The sequence below is a fragment of the Suillus discolor genome, assembly GCF_016758755.1.
Source record: "Suillus discolor strain FC423 chromosome Unknown F5147scaffold_19, whole genome shotgun sequence".
Lineage (NCBI taxonomy): Eukaryota > Fungi > Basidiomycota > Agaricomycetes > Boletales > Suillaceae > Suillus > Suillus discolor.
The window spans coordinates 150,911-166,196 of record NW_024541266.1 but is presented as its reverse complement, the minus strand read 5'-3'; the positions used below and the strand labels follow the sequence as shown (position 1 = coordinate 166,196).

The 15,286-nt window shown below is 49.8% G+C and overlaps 5 protein-coding genes across 5 annotated transcripts; 3 read left to right on the top strand and 2 right to left on the bottom strand.

Annotated features, from left to right (window-relative positions):
* Positions 1–105: 105 nt before the first annotated feature.
* Positions 106–1,110, top strand: F5147DRAFT_687568 (uncharacterized protein). Its single transcript, XM_041436853.1, has 5 exons — positions 106–160; positions 201–443; positions 492–588; positions 635–773; positions 833–1,110. Exons 2-5 carry the CDS (start codon positions 289–291, stop codon positions 901–903), a joined length of 462 nt encoding a protein of 153 aa, XP_041294334.1. The 5' UTR covers positions 106–160; positions 201–288; the 3' UTR covers positions 904–1,110.
* Positions 1,111–1,125: 15 nt separating this feature from the next.
* Positions 1,126–2,927, top strand: F5147DRAFT_835984 (uncharacterized protein). Its single transcript, XM_041443984.1, has 9 exons — positions 1,126–1,538; positions 1,594–1,642; positions 1,693–1,745; positions 1,798–1,814; positions 1,865–2,186; positions 2,241–2,258; positions 2,312–2,387; positions 2,439–2,594; positions 2,653–2,927. The coding sequence occupies exons 1-9, from the start codon at positions 1,235–1,237 to the stop codon at positions 2,696–2,698; spliced, it is 1,041 nt and encodes a 346-aa protein (XP_041294333.1). The 5' UTR covers positions 1,126–1,234; the 3' UTR covers positions 2,699–2,927.
* Positions 2,928–2,994: 67 nt separating this feature from the next.
* F5147DRAFT_687555 (aquaporin-like protein) lies at positions 2,995–5,198 on the bottom strand. Its single transcript, XM_041436852.1, has 10 exons — positions 4,646–5,198; positions 4,563–4,590; positions 4,445–4,504; positions 4,251–4,395; positions 4,127–4,202; positions 3,936–4,073; positions 3,775–3,869; positions 3,693–3,727; positions 3,471–3,638; positions 2,995–3,416 (listed from the first exon to the last, which is right to left on the bottom strand). Exons 1-10 carry the CDS (start codon positions 4,874–4,876, stop codon positions 3,226–3,228), a joined length of 1,167 nt encoding a protein of 388 aa, XP_041294332.1. The 5' UTR covers positions 4,877–5,198; the 3' UTR covers positions 2,995–3,225.
* A 2,513-nt stretch (positions 5,199–7,711) lies between these two features.
* F5147DRAFT_687547 (uncharacterized protein) lies at positions 7,712–11,468 on the top strand. Its single transcript, XM_041436851.1, has 16 exons — positions 7,712–7,805; positions 7,854–8,042; positions 8,095–8,275; positions 8,335–8,557; positions 8,653–8,978; positions 9,032–9,108; positions 9,160–9,379; positions 9,500–9,640; positions 9,698–10,177; positions 10,252–10,320; positions 10,377–10,494; positions 10,548–10,723; positions 10,774–10,876; positions 10,927–10,962; positions 11,014–11,142; positions 11,204–11,468. The coding sequence occupies exons 2-16, from the start codon at positions 7,984–7,986 to the stop codon at positions 11,317–11,319; spliced, it is 2,454 nt and encodes an 817-aa protein (XP_041294331.1). The 5' UTR covers positions 7,712–7,805; positions 7,854–7,983; the 3' UTR covers positions 11,320–11,468.
* Positions 11,469–15,229, bottom strand: F5147DRAFT_610388 (uncharacterized protein). The gene is made up of 4 exons (XM_041432422.1): positions 14,785–15,229; positions 13,971–14,719; positions 13,855–13,919; positions 11,469–13,802 (listed from the first exon to the last, which is right to left on the bottom strand). The coding sequence occupies exons 1-4, from the start codon at positions 15,150–15,152 to the stop codon at positions 11,568–11,570; spliced, it is 3,417 nt and encodes a 1,138-aa protein (XP_041294330.1). The 5' UTR covers positions 15,153–15,229; the 3' UTR covers positions 11,469–11,567.
* Between the last annotated feature and the right edge of the window lie 57 nt (positions 15,230–15,286).

The following is a 15,286-nucleotide window of genomic DNA, read 5'->3' as shown; positions in this document are numbered from 1 at the left end:
ATCGGTCACCGGCACCTTCATGTCGCGTTTAGACAAACACCCGACTTCGGTGACAATATACCGTAGTACCGTCCTAAGTGGTCATCATGATCTTTCTCAGGGACCATCAGCATCGATCAAAGCCAAACGTTCACTAGCTAGTTGCTTGTGCAACTAACAAGTCAGTGTTTGGAAAGCTGCGGCGGCATGCTCGTAATAAGTCGACAGCTTCCGAAACCCGCTGAATCCGAATACGCAATGTAGGCATCGTGTCATTATTGCTCCGGTCGCACATCATACTCTTTCAAAATGACCATAAAATCTATCGGGAGAATGATTTCCAAGCATACCGTTCGTCAGCTCAAATTTATCATCCCCGGAGCTGCAATCACGTATGCATTCAACACCCATCGCGTCTTTCTGGAGTTGTTAACTAGACAAGGTGTAAAAGGACAGTGGGGAAGGTGGGCCACAATCGACAAATTTCTCAATAAATATTTACGGTTGATCAGACTGTTTGCCTTTACTTCCATAGGCTTTGAAGGACTTGTAATCATACTTTTCCTTTACGTCCTTCTGGTACCGTGGATACATGGCCTCGAACCAGATGTCAGTTATTTTCAATATTGTAGTAGCATAACTGACAATATCTCAGTACCAGTCTTGGCGAGACTCTGGAATACTCTCTTCTGTCATTCCAATCTTGACCACCGCGATCTTGGTCGGCTGGTCACTTCTGTCCTTTACCCTTGGGAGGTGGTCTAATTTGGGATACCTAGAAGGAGTAGTAGGGGGTAAGTTCATGAACAATAATCTGTCCGATGATATACGTGATCTCGGTTTTGTATTTCAGCGTCAGGCTTGTATGCACTCACATTTGGACTATTAGGTCTTCTTCCTGCCCCAAAGGTTCACCGCTCATGACACTATAAGTAAGGACTGTAATTACCGAGCTGTCTGATAGTTCAAACGTTCAGGTACTACGTACGCTACAGCAGGTTACCCTCTCGCGATCAATCAATCATTCACATGGACATAATGTGTTACTAATTTATGTGGTATGCAACATTACATCGTACTTGGAAATTATATATGTGTAGCGGCGAGATGACATATACCCCGCGCGGTCGGAATTTTGTAGAATATCGTGATTCTTGAGCGAGCCGGCACCCGGACATGATTCGCATGTGCTGATGTGCTGATTTATAAGGACGAGTTGATACATAACTTCCAATGACACGATTAACAGTTCACCATGTCTCCCAATACCTTCAAGCAGATCGTCCTTCGCGAACGCCCTGTCGCAGACATTCTCCCAGATACGTTCGAGTCCAAGACGAAGGCGTTCGATGAACTCCATGTCGGCAAGAGTCAAGCTCTAGTCCAAGTCACGTACATTTCACTGGACCCTGCCATGCGTGGGTGGCTCAGAGACGTGCGAAGTTACGTCCCTCCAGTGAAAATTGGGGAGGTGATGCGTTCGGGCGGGCTCGGTGTCGTAGTGAGCGTGGGCGAGGGGAGCAAGTTTCAGAAGGGAGACCTGGTCCAAGGAGGGTTTGGTGCGTCTACGCGAACGGTTCTTTTCTCCCAGCCTCGTCCTTATGTTACGCGCAGGATGGACAGAGTATGCAGTTGCGGATGACAAGTCAATGGAGAAGATCTCGTAGGACTTCTTTCTGCATCGGTATTATGTCCTTATACCACGAATCACAGACCACCTCCGGGAACGACGCCCTTGGACTTTTTGAACACTCTGGGCATGACAGGTCTGACTTTTCACCTTACATATGTGCTAGCAAATCTCACGTCCGCCAACAGGCATGACTGCATACTTTGTCCGTTCCGCTCCTGCCGCTGTGTCACAGCGTACTGATGAAGTTTACAGGGCCTTCACGACGTCGGCCAGCTGAAAGCCGGTGAAACACTGGTCGTATCTGGTGCTGCTGGTGCAGTCGGTGCCCTCGTCTGCCAGCTCGGAAAGCAGGTCGGCGCACGTGTGATTGGCATCGCAGGTACATCAGACAAATGTGCCTGGCTTGAGAGCGACTTGGGCGTAGATAAAGCGCTCAACTACAAGAGCCCTACTTTCCGTGAGGATTTTGCGAAGGTTGTTGGGTATTTGGACGTGTACTTTGACAACGTTGGAGGCGACATACTTGAATTAGCACTCTCGAGGCTGAATCAACATGCGAGGATTGTTTTGTGTGGTCTGTGACATCATTTCTACAGCTGCAAGGACTTGTATTGACGTGCAAATGCAGGGGGTATATCCGCTTACAGTGAGTGTTTTCATGAAACCTATAGGTTTGAGAGCTCATCACTCGTGTGCTAGACGATCCACAACCCAAAGGTCTTAAGGGGTATCTGACGCTCATAGCACAACGTGCCAAGATGCAAGGTTTCATCGTGTATGTGCGAGTGAGGACCATATCTTACCACATTACTGACTTTCTTCATAGTTTCGATTATACCGACCAGTATCCGGTGGCTGTCAAGAAGATAGCAGCTGGACTTGCTGATGGATCGATTAAAAGCAAGTTCCACATCGTCGAAGGTCTCCAGAATGCTCCGAGTGCGCTGCCTATGCTCTTCTCTGGGGCGAATGTAGGAAAATTGTGCGTATCCTCGGTCTTTTTCTCATTATATGCTTAGAAGGCTGATATGGCGATACAGAGTTGTTAAAGTTTCAGATGAGCCCTCTATGAGTTCGAAGCTGTAAATTCTTCGGGATTCCTCCTTTTTTTGAGACCCTGTTTTCCATCTTGCACTCAGCCACACTGGTACACAGAGGTGAACCAAGCCATTTGTAGAATCGGCTAACTTTATTAGTATTTGTTATGGTATCTAGTATACTGGTACTTGCAATTGGAGTTCTCCTGCCGCCGTTCACCACGGTGCATCGTCAATAGCTTCAAGAACACCCACTGTCACGTGGCTCAATAAATTTGATAGGCGTAACAACAGAGCAACTTGATGAGTACGCATGGGCACGAACTTGCTAGGCGCAGGTTTCGGCAGTTTCATTGAATGCTTGATCGTGCACTGCGTGTTGCAGCTGCATCTGAACCCCTCGGGCCCCCAAGACCTTGCACGGCGAACATCATGGATTGGGCAATGTATGTCAAACACACTAACTTTACAAGACTTCGAAACTGATTATTGGTCATACAAAAGTATCATCGTATACATCTTATAACTTAGTACGTACAAGCGGTGTTCCCTCGAGAGCCTCGTTGCCCATCGATTCTAAGCACGGTCTCCAGACATATTGTCGATCCGGATCTCTCGCGCTTTCCCCCCCATGTCTAATTCGAATGATTCCGCTCGGTCGCCGCGTCGTGGGTTAAGTCCCTCGAGGTACCCGTATGGTGCGAGTTTGTTGTCCTCGTAGTACTGCTTGTGAGCGCGGAGGAAATGAATGTGGTGCGGTGTAAGCGCTGCAAGAGGACAGGCCATCAGCACTGCGTCTTATGTGAAGAGAAAATACCCACTCCGCGTTGCGGATCCTAAGAACAGCTCATACACCAGAGCGGCGAGAATCGTAGCTGGGATGTTCGTCAGCGCGGCGATAGCTGCATATCTCCCTCCTGAGGCTTTGTTCCCCCAGATGGTCATGGCCATGAGGCGTCCACCGACGTCACGGGCGGTGTTGGCGGCGACTGAACCGGAAAGTCAGATCAAGAAAAAATAAGAACATGTGGTGCGGGACTTACTTGCGGTAGGCGAGTACCCCCAGACTGCAACGGCACTGAGGAGAGCGTTAATATTGACAGAGGACATAATCATGATGCCTACTATGCCATCCCGACGAGCCAAGGTGCAGCTGCTGGCGGGATCATCTGATTCGTGGGGTCCAGGGAGGCCCAAATGACAAGGCCGATGAGGAAGTCCTACGAAACGATAGTAAGATAAGATACGTACTCGGCTCAGAAGTGGATATGAATAAATATATTCACAGTGACAAATTCATTCATAAACACGCGGGCCAGGTTCGTCCCAGGGGTGACATATAGACCGAACACACCGGCTGGCCCAGCGCTGGAGAACATCATGCTGTGGTACAAGCCTTTTTCAACCAGGACCTTCTCTGCAGCCTTTGGAGAAGTAAGATCGCGAAATATTGAGCATATTTCGGTATTCTACGTACCAGGAGCAAATCTTTCCATTGGACATAGACGATCAAGCAGGTGATGTAACCTGCCAGAATCTGTGCTATGATATATCTAAGGAATACATCAGCGATGTTGAAGGGCACGGTGATTATCACGAACCTGGTTGCTTTGTGTATGGGAAAGTCTCGGAAGATAACCGATGCGATTGTGACGGCTGGGTTGAAGTGACCTCCTGAGGTCGCAGCACAAAGTGAGATGGCAAATACGACGCCCATGGAGTAGGCGAAACCGATCGTATATAATGCTGTGGGGTCGTCGTAAACAAATTGTTGAATGAAAAGGTAGAGACTTGCATCCTAATCCACTATTCCCTCCGAGAGATCCTACAATAAACGCAGCAGTGGCTCCCAGACCTGCATACCAAACGGGGATCGTGAGTGGGGGAGCCGAGTGCTAGTCAAACGAACAGACCCGCATAGACGTAAAGAAACACCCCCATCTACATGAAGCATGTTAGCCAGAGGATGCCATGAAAGACAGAAGGTAGGAGATACCATTTCTGCAACGATTTCCACGAGCCAGTGTGCCTCCCTGTGTTTGAGCCTCTCCCAAGAGGTCATCCAGCGAGGCCTTGGGGCAATGTCACTCAGGTAAACTTTGGAGTGTGACATGGCTGTAGCTGTGAGAGAGCGAACGAAGCCTGAGGTTAGAAAAAAGGAGGAACACGACAAAGCGCCTTTTATTGCCAGGGTCCCAGGGAGAACCCATGAGGCGAATACTACCATTCCAGGTGGAGACTATCCAGACTCAGAAATGAGAGAAGATGCATTTACTAGGAATCAAGCGCCGGATGCAACGCAATGTAGCAGGCTGTCAATCGATCGACGATCTGACCGAGTTTGACGCGTGAGGCCTAGGTTCGGCTATGAATTCGACGATCGTCATATGTAGTAGGCTCTCAGATTCTCCGCAAGTTTGAATAATTTCTTCCGAGGAGAGCTTCTTGGGAGTTTGCAACGGATTCGCTTGAATTAGCGCGAGGTCACCAGTATGATTTAGCGTTCAGCAGCCATATATGTGCAAGGTCATGGGGTTTGCGAATGCACGCTGTAATAGTACACAACAAGAATAGAGCTGATCTCATTCAAATTTTCTTGGCCGAGAACGGAAAGAATAAATGGATATGTTTGATAATCACAATTGCCCCTGGAGACCCTCATCCGGAACGAAAACCCAAAATCTTTCGTCGCCAACTCATGGCTCCAGCCTCCACTGCAAGGACACAAATTGTCGTCTGACGTGTGACGCTGACTTGTGCAGCAGTATACGTGGCAGATACAGATGCTTGCGTGCTGCCACCCATCATCACCATGACACTGTAAGGTTACTTGACCCCAAAATATCACCTATGACCGACCCTCTGACGCGGTCTGGTCAGAAAAACCACGGGCATACCTGGCCGTTCGTGACGCGTCAATAATGAATCATGATCATACCATGACTTCCCAAAACGTTGGTCTTTACCTAGACAAAATATGACCTACCGGAGCAGCCAAAGCCCGTGTAGGCCATCATTAGAGGGCGTCCCGTTTCTGAACACAAGAAAAAAGTCACTTCTACGGTCCCCACACTCCGCACTTATGGAAATTCGGTATTTGATGACGAACCGGAATATGTCATTCATCCACGTCCGAGGACTCAGCGACCGGTACATTCTCTTCCACAGCTCAAGCGGAGATTGTACATAGAAAGTCTATTGCCTTCAGCTTGACCTGCCGATCAGTAACTGGTGAGCAACGAACGTCCATGAACTAGGTATCTTTCAGACGTGACCAACGCAACAGAGCAGTGGCAACCGCTACTCGAACTTTCCGCTCGTCGTGGCGTATGCCTAACGGTAACAGGAATCTGTTCTACCCATTCTGTTCAAGGGCCAAGCGTGTTTATCTCTTATCTCATCGGACCGCTCTTCCTCCTGCGATATGTTCCTCGGCGACAAATATCTTCGGGTACGACGCGGAAACGGAATGACAAGTGACATATCCCATTCCTGTTGGTTTTATGCGCCATGTCGTGTTTGACGTGAGCGCAAACGCTGTTAGAAGATCGCGTTCTTGACAATTTCTTGTACATGTGCGCATTCCGTGCTACTGACGGGCTAGCACGCTAAAACATACAAGTTTGGAAAATTTTTCGGATAATAGTATCCTCGGTCGGGCTCGTTCTTTTCAAAGTTAAGAAGCACACAAATAAATGATGGAACAAAAGTCCTATCTCCTAGGCAAGAGGTCTCACCGTCCATCGCCTTCCTTCACGTGATCCTTAGAAGCTACATTCTATGCGCTCCTTATGATCTATTTCTTATTGCAATTTGGGTTTATACGCGAAATGGCATGGCGGCGGTGTACTCCGCTGGCACCTCTTTCTTGTGCCGTAGAAAAGTGCGCTGCTTTGGGACTGGGACTCTCCCCCCAGCCGTATCTCTCGCTTCAGAACCAACGATTGGCTACGTGTTCATTTGGAAACCCAGCCATCAGTTTCTTGTCTTGTCGACAATTCAATACAGGCAACGTGCATACCACTTTAGCGGGATCCATGAATTGAACGTCCGTAACCAGCTTCGCGTCTTCTGGGGCATCCTCAGGCCATGAGGCCAATTCGAAGGGTCATATAAGCAATATAAGTTCTATATATGCTTGTGCCATTACGGCATGTCTCTTTATCTTGGGCTGTCTCCAAGCGGTCGCTTATGGCGCAACTTTGGTACTCACTCATCCCTTCATCAGGTCAATGCATGTTTGGTTCTTGGACGTTTTAACGTGAGTTTTATGTCAGGGCAGCTATCTCTCCGGAATTTTGGGTGCGAGTTTGGTCGATGACTAGCAGCTTCAATGAATCAATCCACTGGCGGCCTTTTGATAGATTGCCTCTACCTGCGGTTCCGTCCCACGCTATTCGGTCAGGGATAACAGTCAGGGAGTCACATACACCCTAGAGCCCAAGCTGCGGACCCCTCTCGCTTTTCAATTCCCCTCGGTATTCCTCGTCTTTTGAACACCTCCAAGTATCGCACAAAATAGCCCGCGCTGGGTGAGCTGTGACGAGTTCAATTGATTTTATTATTCTCAACCGGTGCGATTTCTCCTCTCCATGGATGTTTCTGAGCTCGCTCACTATTATTATGAATAAATATTTGACATGTCATGTCGAAGAAGCGATCACGTCGCGATGCATCAAAATAGTCCCGCTTGGCGAGCCGGAGCGGACTCTGTCCATCTGGTATTATCTTGGTGAATCTGGTGCAGGGCGTTGTGTGCATGATTGTTGTTCTAGAGCTTTGAAGAGAGCTAACTCCTCGTGGTAAGGACCCCGAGAGCGATATTCAAACTCCGGGTATGCTGTGTTTGAGCCGGGAGAGATGATCATCGAGGAGCAATGAGTGTGTTTCGAGACGGAAATGGACGGTTGATTGAAGAAATAGAGAAAGCTGTGGTGTAGGCAGGGTTCATTGAAATGATTAAAAGATTTTGTAGAATTTTACAAGATCAGGGTATCCGGGGAACATGATTTAGATATTTCCCGCGGGTGTATTGGGTTTCAAGGATATTGACTCTTGAACTGACTGACGACTCACCGTCGACGCCGTCTCCGACGTTGAAGCCTCTCGGTTAGCTTGTTTTTTCTCCTACAGCGCCAGCTTCAAGACAACAGCTGGTACCTTTCTTCTTCTTTCACTTTTCTTTTTCTAAACAAAACAAGCAGAGCTTAAGCTTAGGTTTTAACTCACAGTGGGCAAGCGGCTTTTAGTCGCGTCCTCGTCGTAGCCTATCTGTCTGCTGCATTTCATTACTTGTGTTCACTTTATTTCATTACTTTTTCAACGGATTCACAGATGGCAACTACCGCTCGCCAGCCTAAACCAAGAGGGAAGGGAATGGCAGATCCTCCTCGGTAAGTCCTATCACACTACACCAACCTAATACATGTATTGACCTCCATTCAGTCGTCCTGCTTGGCAGACTGGCACAAGGCCAAATTCCACGTTATCACCAACGAACAATCCGGCTCGTCTCCCTCCTTCAGCTAATCAGGGGGGCTTCCCTCCACTAGGTGCTCAGACTAATGGCTCTCGCATTCACGACCCCACCCAGGACCGTCCTCTTCATATTCTTTCTGGACTTACTGTGTGTTTCCATTCTCCTCGTTCCCGCACAAATTCGTTCACTAACGGTTATATTTTTAGGGCACAACTATTACCCTGACCACCAAAACTGCTCAGCGATACGAGGGCGTCATTTCATCTACTGCTAGTGAGGGTGATACCAGTGGTATCATCCTCAAGGACGTCAAGGAGATTTCAAAGCCTGGCGCACCACTCAAGGAGTCATTCTTCATCCCCTCCACTAACATCGACACTTGGCAGTCTGGTCCCGCTGACGCTAAGATGCCAGTTCCAAATGGTGACTGTGAGTACATTGCATTAGCTTCCTGCTCTTCTACAGGAAGCTGATCCCACAACCCTGAATCCTTGATGCTGATCTCCATACTTGCTGTGGAATAGCTTTCAGAACAGATGCGGATATCAGCAAGAACAAGTCAGTCCGTGAACGGGAACTCCAAGCATGGCAACCAATTGCATCCGCTACTGCTGCTGCTAGCTCCCCACCTCCAGCGGGTATGCATCATGAGGGTCTCGGCGATGAACTCACCTTTGGCCCGGGCTCGGGCGCTAACACATCTTGGGATCAATTCGCGGCTAATGAACAAATGTTCGGCGTTACTACTACTTTTGACGAGGAGGTTTACACCACTAAGTTGGATCGGACGGCTGCTGATTATAAAGAGAAGGAGCGCAAGGCTCAGCGCATTGCTAGCGAAATATTGAACGTATGTCTGAGGTATTTTAGGTTTATCTTAATACGGGCTAATTCTTCTGATAGGGCGCCGTAAACAATCCTCATGTAGCAGAGGAAAGGAATTTGAATGTTGACGATAGTGGTGTGAACGAGGAAGACAAGTACGTCCATCCGGTGTCAGGTCTGCATTTGTCTGATGGCATTGCTTCTAGATTTGGTGCTGTTGTCCGAGGGCAGAACGCTTATGTTCCACCAGGTGCTCGCAAACTACAGGCCACTGGACCAGCCTCGGGAACGAGCCCTCCTCCAAAAGATGTTCCTAAAGTATCTGTCAATGGCCCTGACGGTACCCCCGTTGCTGCAAAGGACGCGGCGCCTCTTGCTGTCAAGTCTCCTTCTCCTGCACCATCAACATCATCGGCTTCTAATAAGGTATGCAACCCCTTCCGATCTTCATCTGTTTGTTTCGATTCGGATTGTTGTGCTACGGCGTTTGATTGGTCGAGATTGATGGGTTGCTGACGATCACTCCTTTGCTGTGGTTGATGATAGCCCCCGGCGGATCCATTGCCGGCGTTCCGTGACTTTGTAACGAATGAGAGACAGCGCTTGACGCAAAAGAAGCAGGCGCTTGTTAAGAGTGAGATGGACAAACGGAAGGCTGAGCTGCTGAAATTCAGCCAGACGTTCAAGGTCAGTGTTGTGGTGTTTTCTTTCTATTACTGGTTTCAATTATCGAGCTCCATCTAGTTGAACAAGCCCATCCCGGATGATTTGGTTCCAATTCTTGCCAAGGATGAAGAGAAACAGCGACAGATTCGGGAGAAGGCATCGGTGGATGCTGCCTCGACCACCGCTCGTGCCATTGGTGTCACCGCTACTCTTAATACGTCCCCTAGCGTGTCTCGTATGCCGACTTCCACCTCTAACAAGATCGTTCCGGCTACCGCGAAGCCTACTCCTGCTCCGCCCGCCATCCCAAAGGTACCCGTCGCTGGTACCTCCGCCTCTGTCGTCAAACCCATTGCTACGAAGCCCAGTGAACTCGGCAAGAAGAACGCGGTCAATATGTACATACAGCCCATCCCGCCATTCAAGGGCGCGAAGCGCTCGACCACGCCATTGCCTGGCCCGGCGGCCCAAACGAACGGCGCTGCCGTGCCTACGTCGCCCACCACCACCGCAAACAGGCTCAATGCGAACGCCTCGTCGTTCAGGCCCAATCCAAAGGCAACTACTTTCTCTTCTGTAATATTGACTGTTGGATTTCGGATCCCATGTTACTAACTGGTCTGCGTGATTAGGGTCCTACGTCTCCGATTCCGAGTTCTACGTCAGCCTCCGCGTCGCCGAAGGCTAAGCCTGCTGAATCGGTGAATCAAGCATTTGAATTGTGAATGTCGATTGTGAATTAACTCGGCTCCCTTAGTCACCTCCTACACCCAATCCATTCTTTGGCGCCAAGATCATGAAGAAAGGAGCGGTTCATATCAAGGATGATTTCAATCCATTCAAGCATAACAAAGTCGTGGAGGCGAACCAAATCAGTGCGTGCTGCACCCTCTTGCTGAGGATACAATCTGATGGCTCTCCGCTGCAGCTGCTATCTGGCCTTACAGTGGCAAGCGCTACATGCATATGTTCCCTCCCCTGCAACACCAATCGCCTCAGCAACCCGTCCACATCGCGCCGCCCGGTCCGCCGCCCGTCTCACACCCTGTATACGAAGACGGCGGCGAACAACGTGTTTACTACTACCCATACTACCCTGGACAGGTGTGCATGTCCCTGTTTCCCGTGTGGAATCTTTCTCAAATTTTGCTCAGCCCATGATGCCTGGCATGGCTCCACCACCACCTGGTGCATATGTATCAACGCCATTCATGCAACAAATGGTGTACCCGCCAGGGATTCCACCAAACGGCCAACGTGAGTCTAGGTTCTAAATTTGTGTGGATGCAACTCATGATATCTCACAGCCATGTATGCCGCATCGCCTATGCCTCAGATGCCTCGTGCGTACCCATCTTGATTTCTCTGACTTTCGGCTGACCTTTCTGTCGTAGCACCACAATACATGCAACCACCACCTGGCACGTACCCTCCCCCACCCAACGGTGCTGGTCCACGCCCATCCATGCCACCTACTCCCATCCCCTCTCACGCGCACGCATACTACCACCAAAGCCCACAACGTGCGTGTTGATCCAATTTTAAATTTGCTGTGATTGACGAATGTTCCTTTCATTGTTACAGTACAACACGCTGTCCCTTACCCTATGATGATGCCGCCTGCAGGGCCAAATGGTCCTCCTCACCCATATGAAGCTGGCCCGGCTCCTCCACAGATGGGTGGTGTGGGCCATGCATGATTGAGCGACAGGTAGCATGGTATCCGCATCTTTTCTCCTCGTTATCTGTTGTCCGCTGTCTTCACGCAGTTATGTCATTGTTGTTGTGTTTCATAGTCCAGATGTCTTCTGGGCGCATGTTGTAGCTATCAATCTCTGACATTAATTGATGGCGTGGACCGAAAACTGAGTACCCGAGGGAGATATTTGCTAGGTATGTATGTGAGAAAACAGCTAAACCATCAATCATGGGTGAAGTGAGGTGTTATTTATTTAGTGTACACTGAAAGCTCGATCTTTTTTAGTAGTCCCTTGAGCGTGTTACTACTCCGGTTGCAGTGGTGCTGCAGCCAACCCTCCATTTCATGTCTTATATCACTGAGCTCTTCGCACAGGGGCAACTTGCCGTCCGAACGCACGAGGCAAGGATTGAGTAAGAGATCGAATAACCTCATCCATAAGTCATTCTGCCAGTAGCGCTTGAACGGCGTCGTGACCTTGTAAGGAGAGTGGGGGGTGATGGATGACGTTTCGATGTATTTGCCGAACAGCATGCAGTAAATGATCCCAGCGAGACCAAAGTAGTCGGTTTGATATGTCCAGGGTCGGTGTTCCCTTAGCTCAAAACAGTCTCGTGCGTCTGCCGCCCAGTCACCAACGAACTGTTGGTTGTGAGGAAAGAGGGACGTGTCGAGCGTCCGCCCGAAATCAATGACCCTGACGCCCTTGCATTTCCAACCGCCTTCACCCGAGGGCTGGTATATACTGGAGAGGGAAGCGCCACCTGGAACGTCTTCGAGGCGTAGGAGGCAGTTATCAATCTTGAGATCACCATGGATGAACCCTGCGTTGTGCATCCCTTCGAGGAAGCGCATGATCTCAATCGTGAAAAACATGACGAGCAGTTCATCAAGACATGCCCCTTGCTGCGAGATGCCAGTAGTGCCAGCACGGTTGACGATGTCGAGCAGGGTGCCTTGCGGGCATAGCTGCATAAGGAGGTGGCTTTCGTCGCGATACGCGTAGAGAGCATAAGGTAGGACGAGGGAATGGCGAAGTGGTTCAGGGAGCGTGCGGTGGATTCTGCGCAGGACGTGGAATTCCCATAAATTTCGAGGCTTCACGACTTTCAGAGCAAGCATCGAAGAACCGTCCTCCTCATCGTCTTCATCCAAGTCTTCGTCTTCGTCTTCATCATCTTCATTCTTGGATGAAACATCTCGAGCTGTAAATACTGCTCCAAAGCCACCTTCGCCTAGTTTATCCACCACCTTCAGTCTCTTTCCTTCCAGGGTGACCATGAACGCATCGTCATCGAACCCTTTGGAGCTCGAACCACTCCCTCGCCTGCTCTTCTTGGCTGCGAACTTTTGTAGACCCTCGAGCATGCCCGAGTCCTGCCCTCGCAGGTCGTGAAAATCTTCGTCTCCAGGTAAGAGGGAAAGTAGTGTGGACATGATTGAAGGGTCGAAAGGATTGCAGGGGTTCGATGGTCTGAAGGCAGACACTACTACCAGAGCATCTGAGAGACTAAGAGTCCCTGTGCGCTCTTCGATCACTTCCAGATCTGCCGGCTGGTATTGCGGGACCGATCCTGGTCGGTCATAAGAAGCGAACGATGAGTCCGACTCTTCCCCATCGTGCACATATCCTCGTTCACGTTCGTCTTCCTCTCTCAGCTCCGCAGCAAGTTGTTCTGCAGTCTCGACTGCACCATTCTCATGCGGCGTGGGGAATCCGCGAGTGCTAAATTCAAAGGTACGTTCTGTGATGGGCGTCATCACGTTTATCCTGCCGAAGCGACCTCCAAGAGGCTGCGGTTGGTCTTCGTATTCTTCTTCGAACTGATCGCTAATGCTTGAAGATGAGGAGAAGGGTACATCGGGTTCTCCCTCGATATAGCCATCTTCAAAAGGTTCGTCACTCGAGGAAAAGTTCTGCTGAGGGTCGTCTGCGAGATCACTGGATTCATCGGTATAGGTCTCGGACGCCGGCGTCCTTGGTGCTCGAGGAGCTTCATGTTCCACCTGGTTCTCAGACATGGCAATGGTACTGGTATCCACAAACGCCTTGAACGTGCTCGGCTTCGGGGTAAAAACGTGTCCTGCGTTCTCACTACCATCGTGCGATGATGGTGGACGACTGAAGACCTTGAAAGGCGTTTTGGAGTCGACGAATGCAACGAATGGTGCTGCCTCCTGTTTAGGACCAGGAACCTGAAAGATACTCGGGTTCTCATTTAGAGGGCTAACCTTCGCCCCCTGTGAGTTGGGTCGGGTGAGAGGTTCTTTCTGAGATACGGGAGTGAAGACGCGCGAGAATACACTGGCTTTGGCGTTGACATTCTCATTTTCTCGCCCCAAATTTTCTTCGGAGATGGCTTTGAGGGTGGCGGGAGGTTTAAAAGAGGTAGCAGGAGTGCTGTCCTTCGTTGTGAGAGCTCGCCGACCGATATCAGGAGTAGCAAACGATTGTTTGGGGGGTTCGTCCACGAAGGGTTTGAACTACCGGCTGATTTAGCATTGAATGAAGGAAAGCAGTGTTTATTTTTAGCACCTTTACCGCAGGGGTACTATTCTCCTTGCGGTTCGCGTTCTCATCGACGAAGGGTTTGAATGCACCTTCAGACATAATATAAATGAGCCCCAAAGATAAAGTGAATTTCTGCTTACCCGGTGTCTTAGCATTCTCATCCTCCACTTGGACAACAGATGGTGGCTGTCTTGTTGCAGCTGTCATGGGTTCAATCCTCTTCACAGGCGCATGTTTACTCCCAGGCATCATCCGTTTTACAGTCTTATCCGGGGAGTTATACATTCCAAATACATCTGCCAGCGCCTCTTTCGTATTGATTGTGACAGTTGGCTCTCCTAAAGTCACAATACTCTTGCGCTTCCCGTACCCCATATTCTGTGTGCTCCGTGTGCCGTCATCGTTAAAGTTCACTCGAACGGTCTCGCGTGCCTCCGAAGGTGGGGGCGAACCCCATTTCTTGTTGAGAAGTCCCATGGAGCGGGCGCGCACCTCAGCGGCGCTGTATTCAACACCGTCTCCAGTGAAAAGCAGTGAGAGATTGAAGCGCAGCTTCTCTGGGCGCCTCCCTGGGACAGGAGGAGCGAGCATCGGAGCATAGCGGCTATGAGCTCTAGGGCTCGACGCGGAGGCTTGTGGAGTACTAGATTTAGAGGATGATGATTTGTTTGAATTACTTGAGGACGAAGCAGGTGGTGGTTTGTGGTTTTTGAGAGGATTGCGACGGAGGGCATCGATTTCTTGGGACCCACTCGGTCGGAAGGTGATGGGTGTGGGTTTAGACGATGAAGGGGTGCCTTGGAAATCGCGATAACGTTTCTTCAGCCTCTCGATTGGACGAGCGTTACGCGTGATCCCGATACGGAAAACCTTGTCGGCCTCGGTGTGTCTGGACCATGCAGATAAATGGTTCACCTAACCCGCGCTTAGCCTTCAGGTATACAAGGTACTCACCTTCCCTCCCTTTCCAGTGCTCCCGCATATTCCTCATAAAGTAGTGCATATACACACCCAATATCATGCTTTACGAGATATGAGTAAATAATGGTCGGTCTCTCGACTTGCTTCGCATATGCCGACCAGAGTTTCAGATATCTGAGATCGCCCTTATACCTCAGATCATCTTTGAAACGTCTGGTAATCTCTTCAAGTAGCTCGACGAGACCAGATGTCATGTCATCTGCAGGATACTGTTGTGCGGTCCATTTGGCAAAGTCGTCGTAGGCAGCAAGCGGATCTTCGTCTTCCTGGAGGGCCTCGGCGATGCTAGCACGATATTCTTCTTTTTCTTGATCAAGCTGGGCATTGCGAGCGGGCGCCATTGCGATTTTATGGTGGCGATAGTCGTGTGCACCCCAGACAGCGCGTCCTGCAGAACCTTTGTTGAGGTATGTTTACGTCCCCGAAGTTCGAACGCGACGCGTCGGGATCACGTGGCACAAAAGCTGCCTCTTTA

Coding starts and splice junctions, on each gene's coding strand:
- F5147DRAFT_835984 (XM_041443984.1), top strand. CDS start 1,235: ATGTCTCCCAATACCTTCAAGCAGATCGTCCTTCGCGAACGCCCTGTC. Junction 1,643..1,692: donor AAGTCAATGGAGAAGATCTC/GTAGGACTTCTT, acceptor CACGAATCACAG/ACCACCTCCGGGAACGACGC. Junction 2,388..2,438: donor AAGATGCAAGGTTTCATCGT/GTATGTGCGAGT, acceptor CTTTCTTCATAG/TTTCGATTATACCGACCAGT.
- F5147DRAFT_610388 (XM_041432422.1), bottom strand. CDS start 15,152: ATGGCGCCCGCTCGCAATGCCCAGCTTGATCAAGAAAAAGAAGAATAT. Junction 14,720..14,784: donor GCACTGGAAAGGGAGGGAAG/GTGAGTACCTTG, acceptor TGCATGGTCCAG/ACACACCGAGGCCGACAAGG. Junction 13,920..13,970: donor TGAGAATGCTAAGACACCGG/GTAAGCAGAAAT, acceptor TTATGTCTGAAG/GTGCATTCAAACCCTTCGTC.
- F5147DRAFT_687547 (XM_041436851.1), top strand. CDS start 7,984: ATGGCAACTACCGCTCGCCAGCCTAAACCAAGAGGGAAGGGAATGGCA. Junction 8,043..8,094: donor GGAATGGCAGATCCTCCTCG/GTAAGTCCTATC, acceptor ACCTCCATTCAG/TCGTCCTGCTTGGCAGACTG. Junction 11,143..11,203: donor CTACCACCAAAGCCCACAAC/GTGCGTGTTGAT, acceptor TCATTGTTACAG/TACAACACGCTGTCCCTTAC.
- F5147DRAFT_687555 (XM_041436852.1), bottom strand. CDS start 4,876: ATGGTAGTATTCGCCTCATGGGTTCTCCCTGGGACCCTGGCAATAAAA. Junction 4,591..4,645: donor TGGAAATCGTTGCAGAAATG/GTATCTCCTACC, acceptor TGCTTCATGTAG/ATGGGGGTGTTTCTTTACGT. Junction 4,396..4,444: donor AGGGAATAGTGGATTAGGAT/GCAAGTCTCTAC, acceptor ACGACCCCACAG/CATTATATACGATCGGTTTC.
- F5147DRAFT_687568 (XM_041436853.1), top strand. CDS start 289: ATGACCATAAAATCTATCGGGAGAATGATTTCCAAGCATACCGTTCGT. Junction 589..634: donor TACATGGCCTCGAACCAGAT/GTCAGTTATTTT, acceptor ACAATATCTCAG/TACCAGTCTTGGCGAGACTC. Junction 774..832: donor CCTAGAAGGAGTAGTAGGGG/GTAAGTTCATGA, acceptor TTTGTATTTCAG/CGTCAGGCTTGTATGCACTC.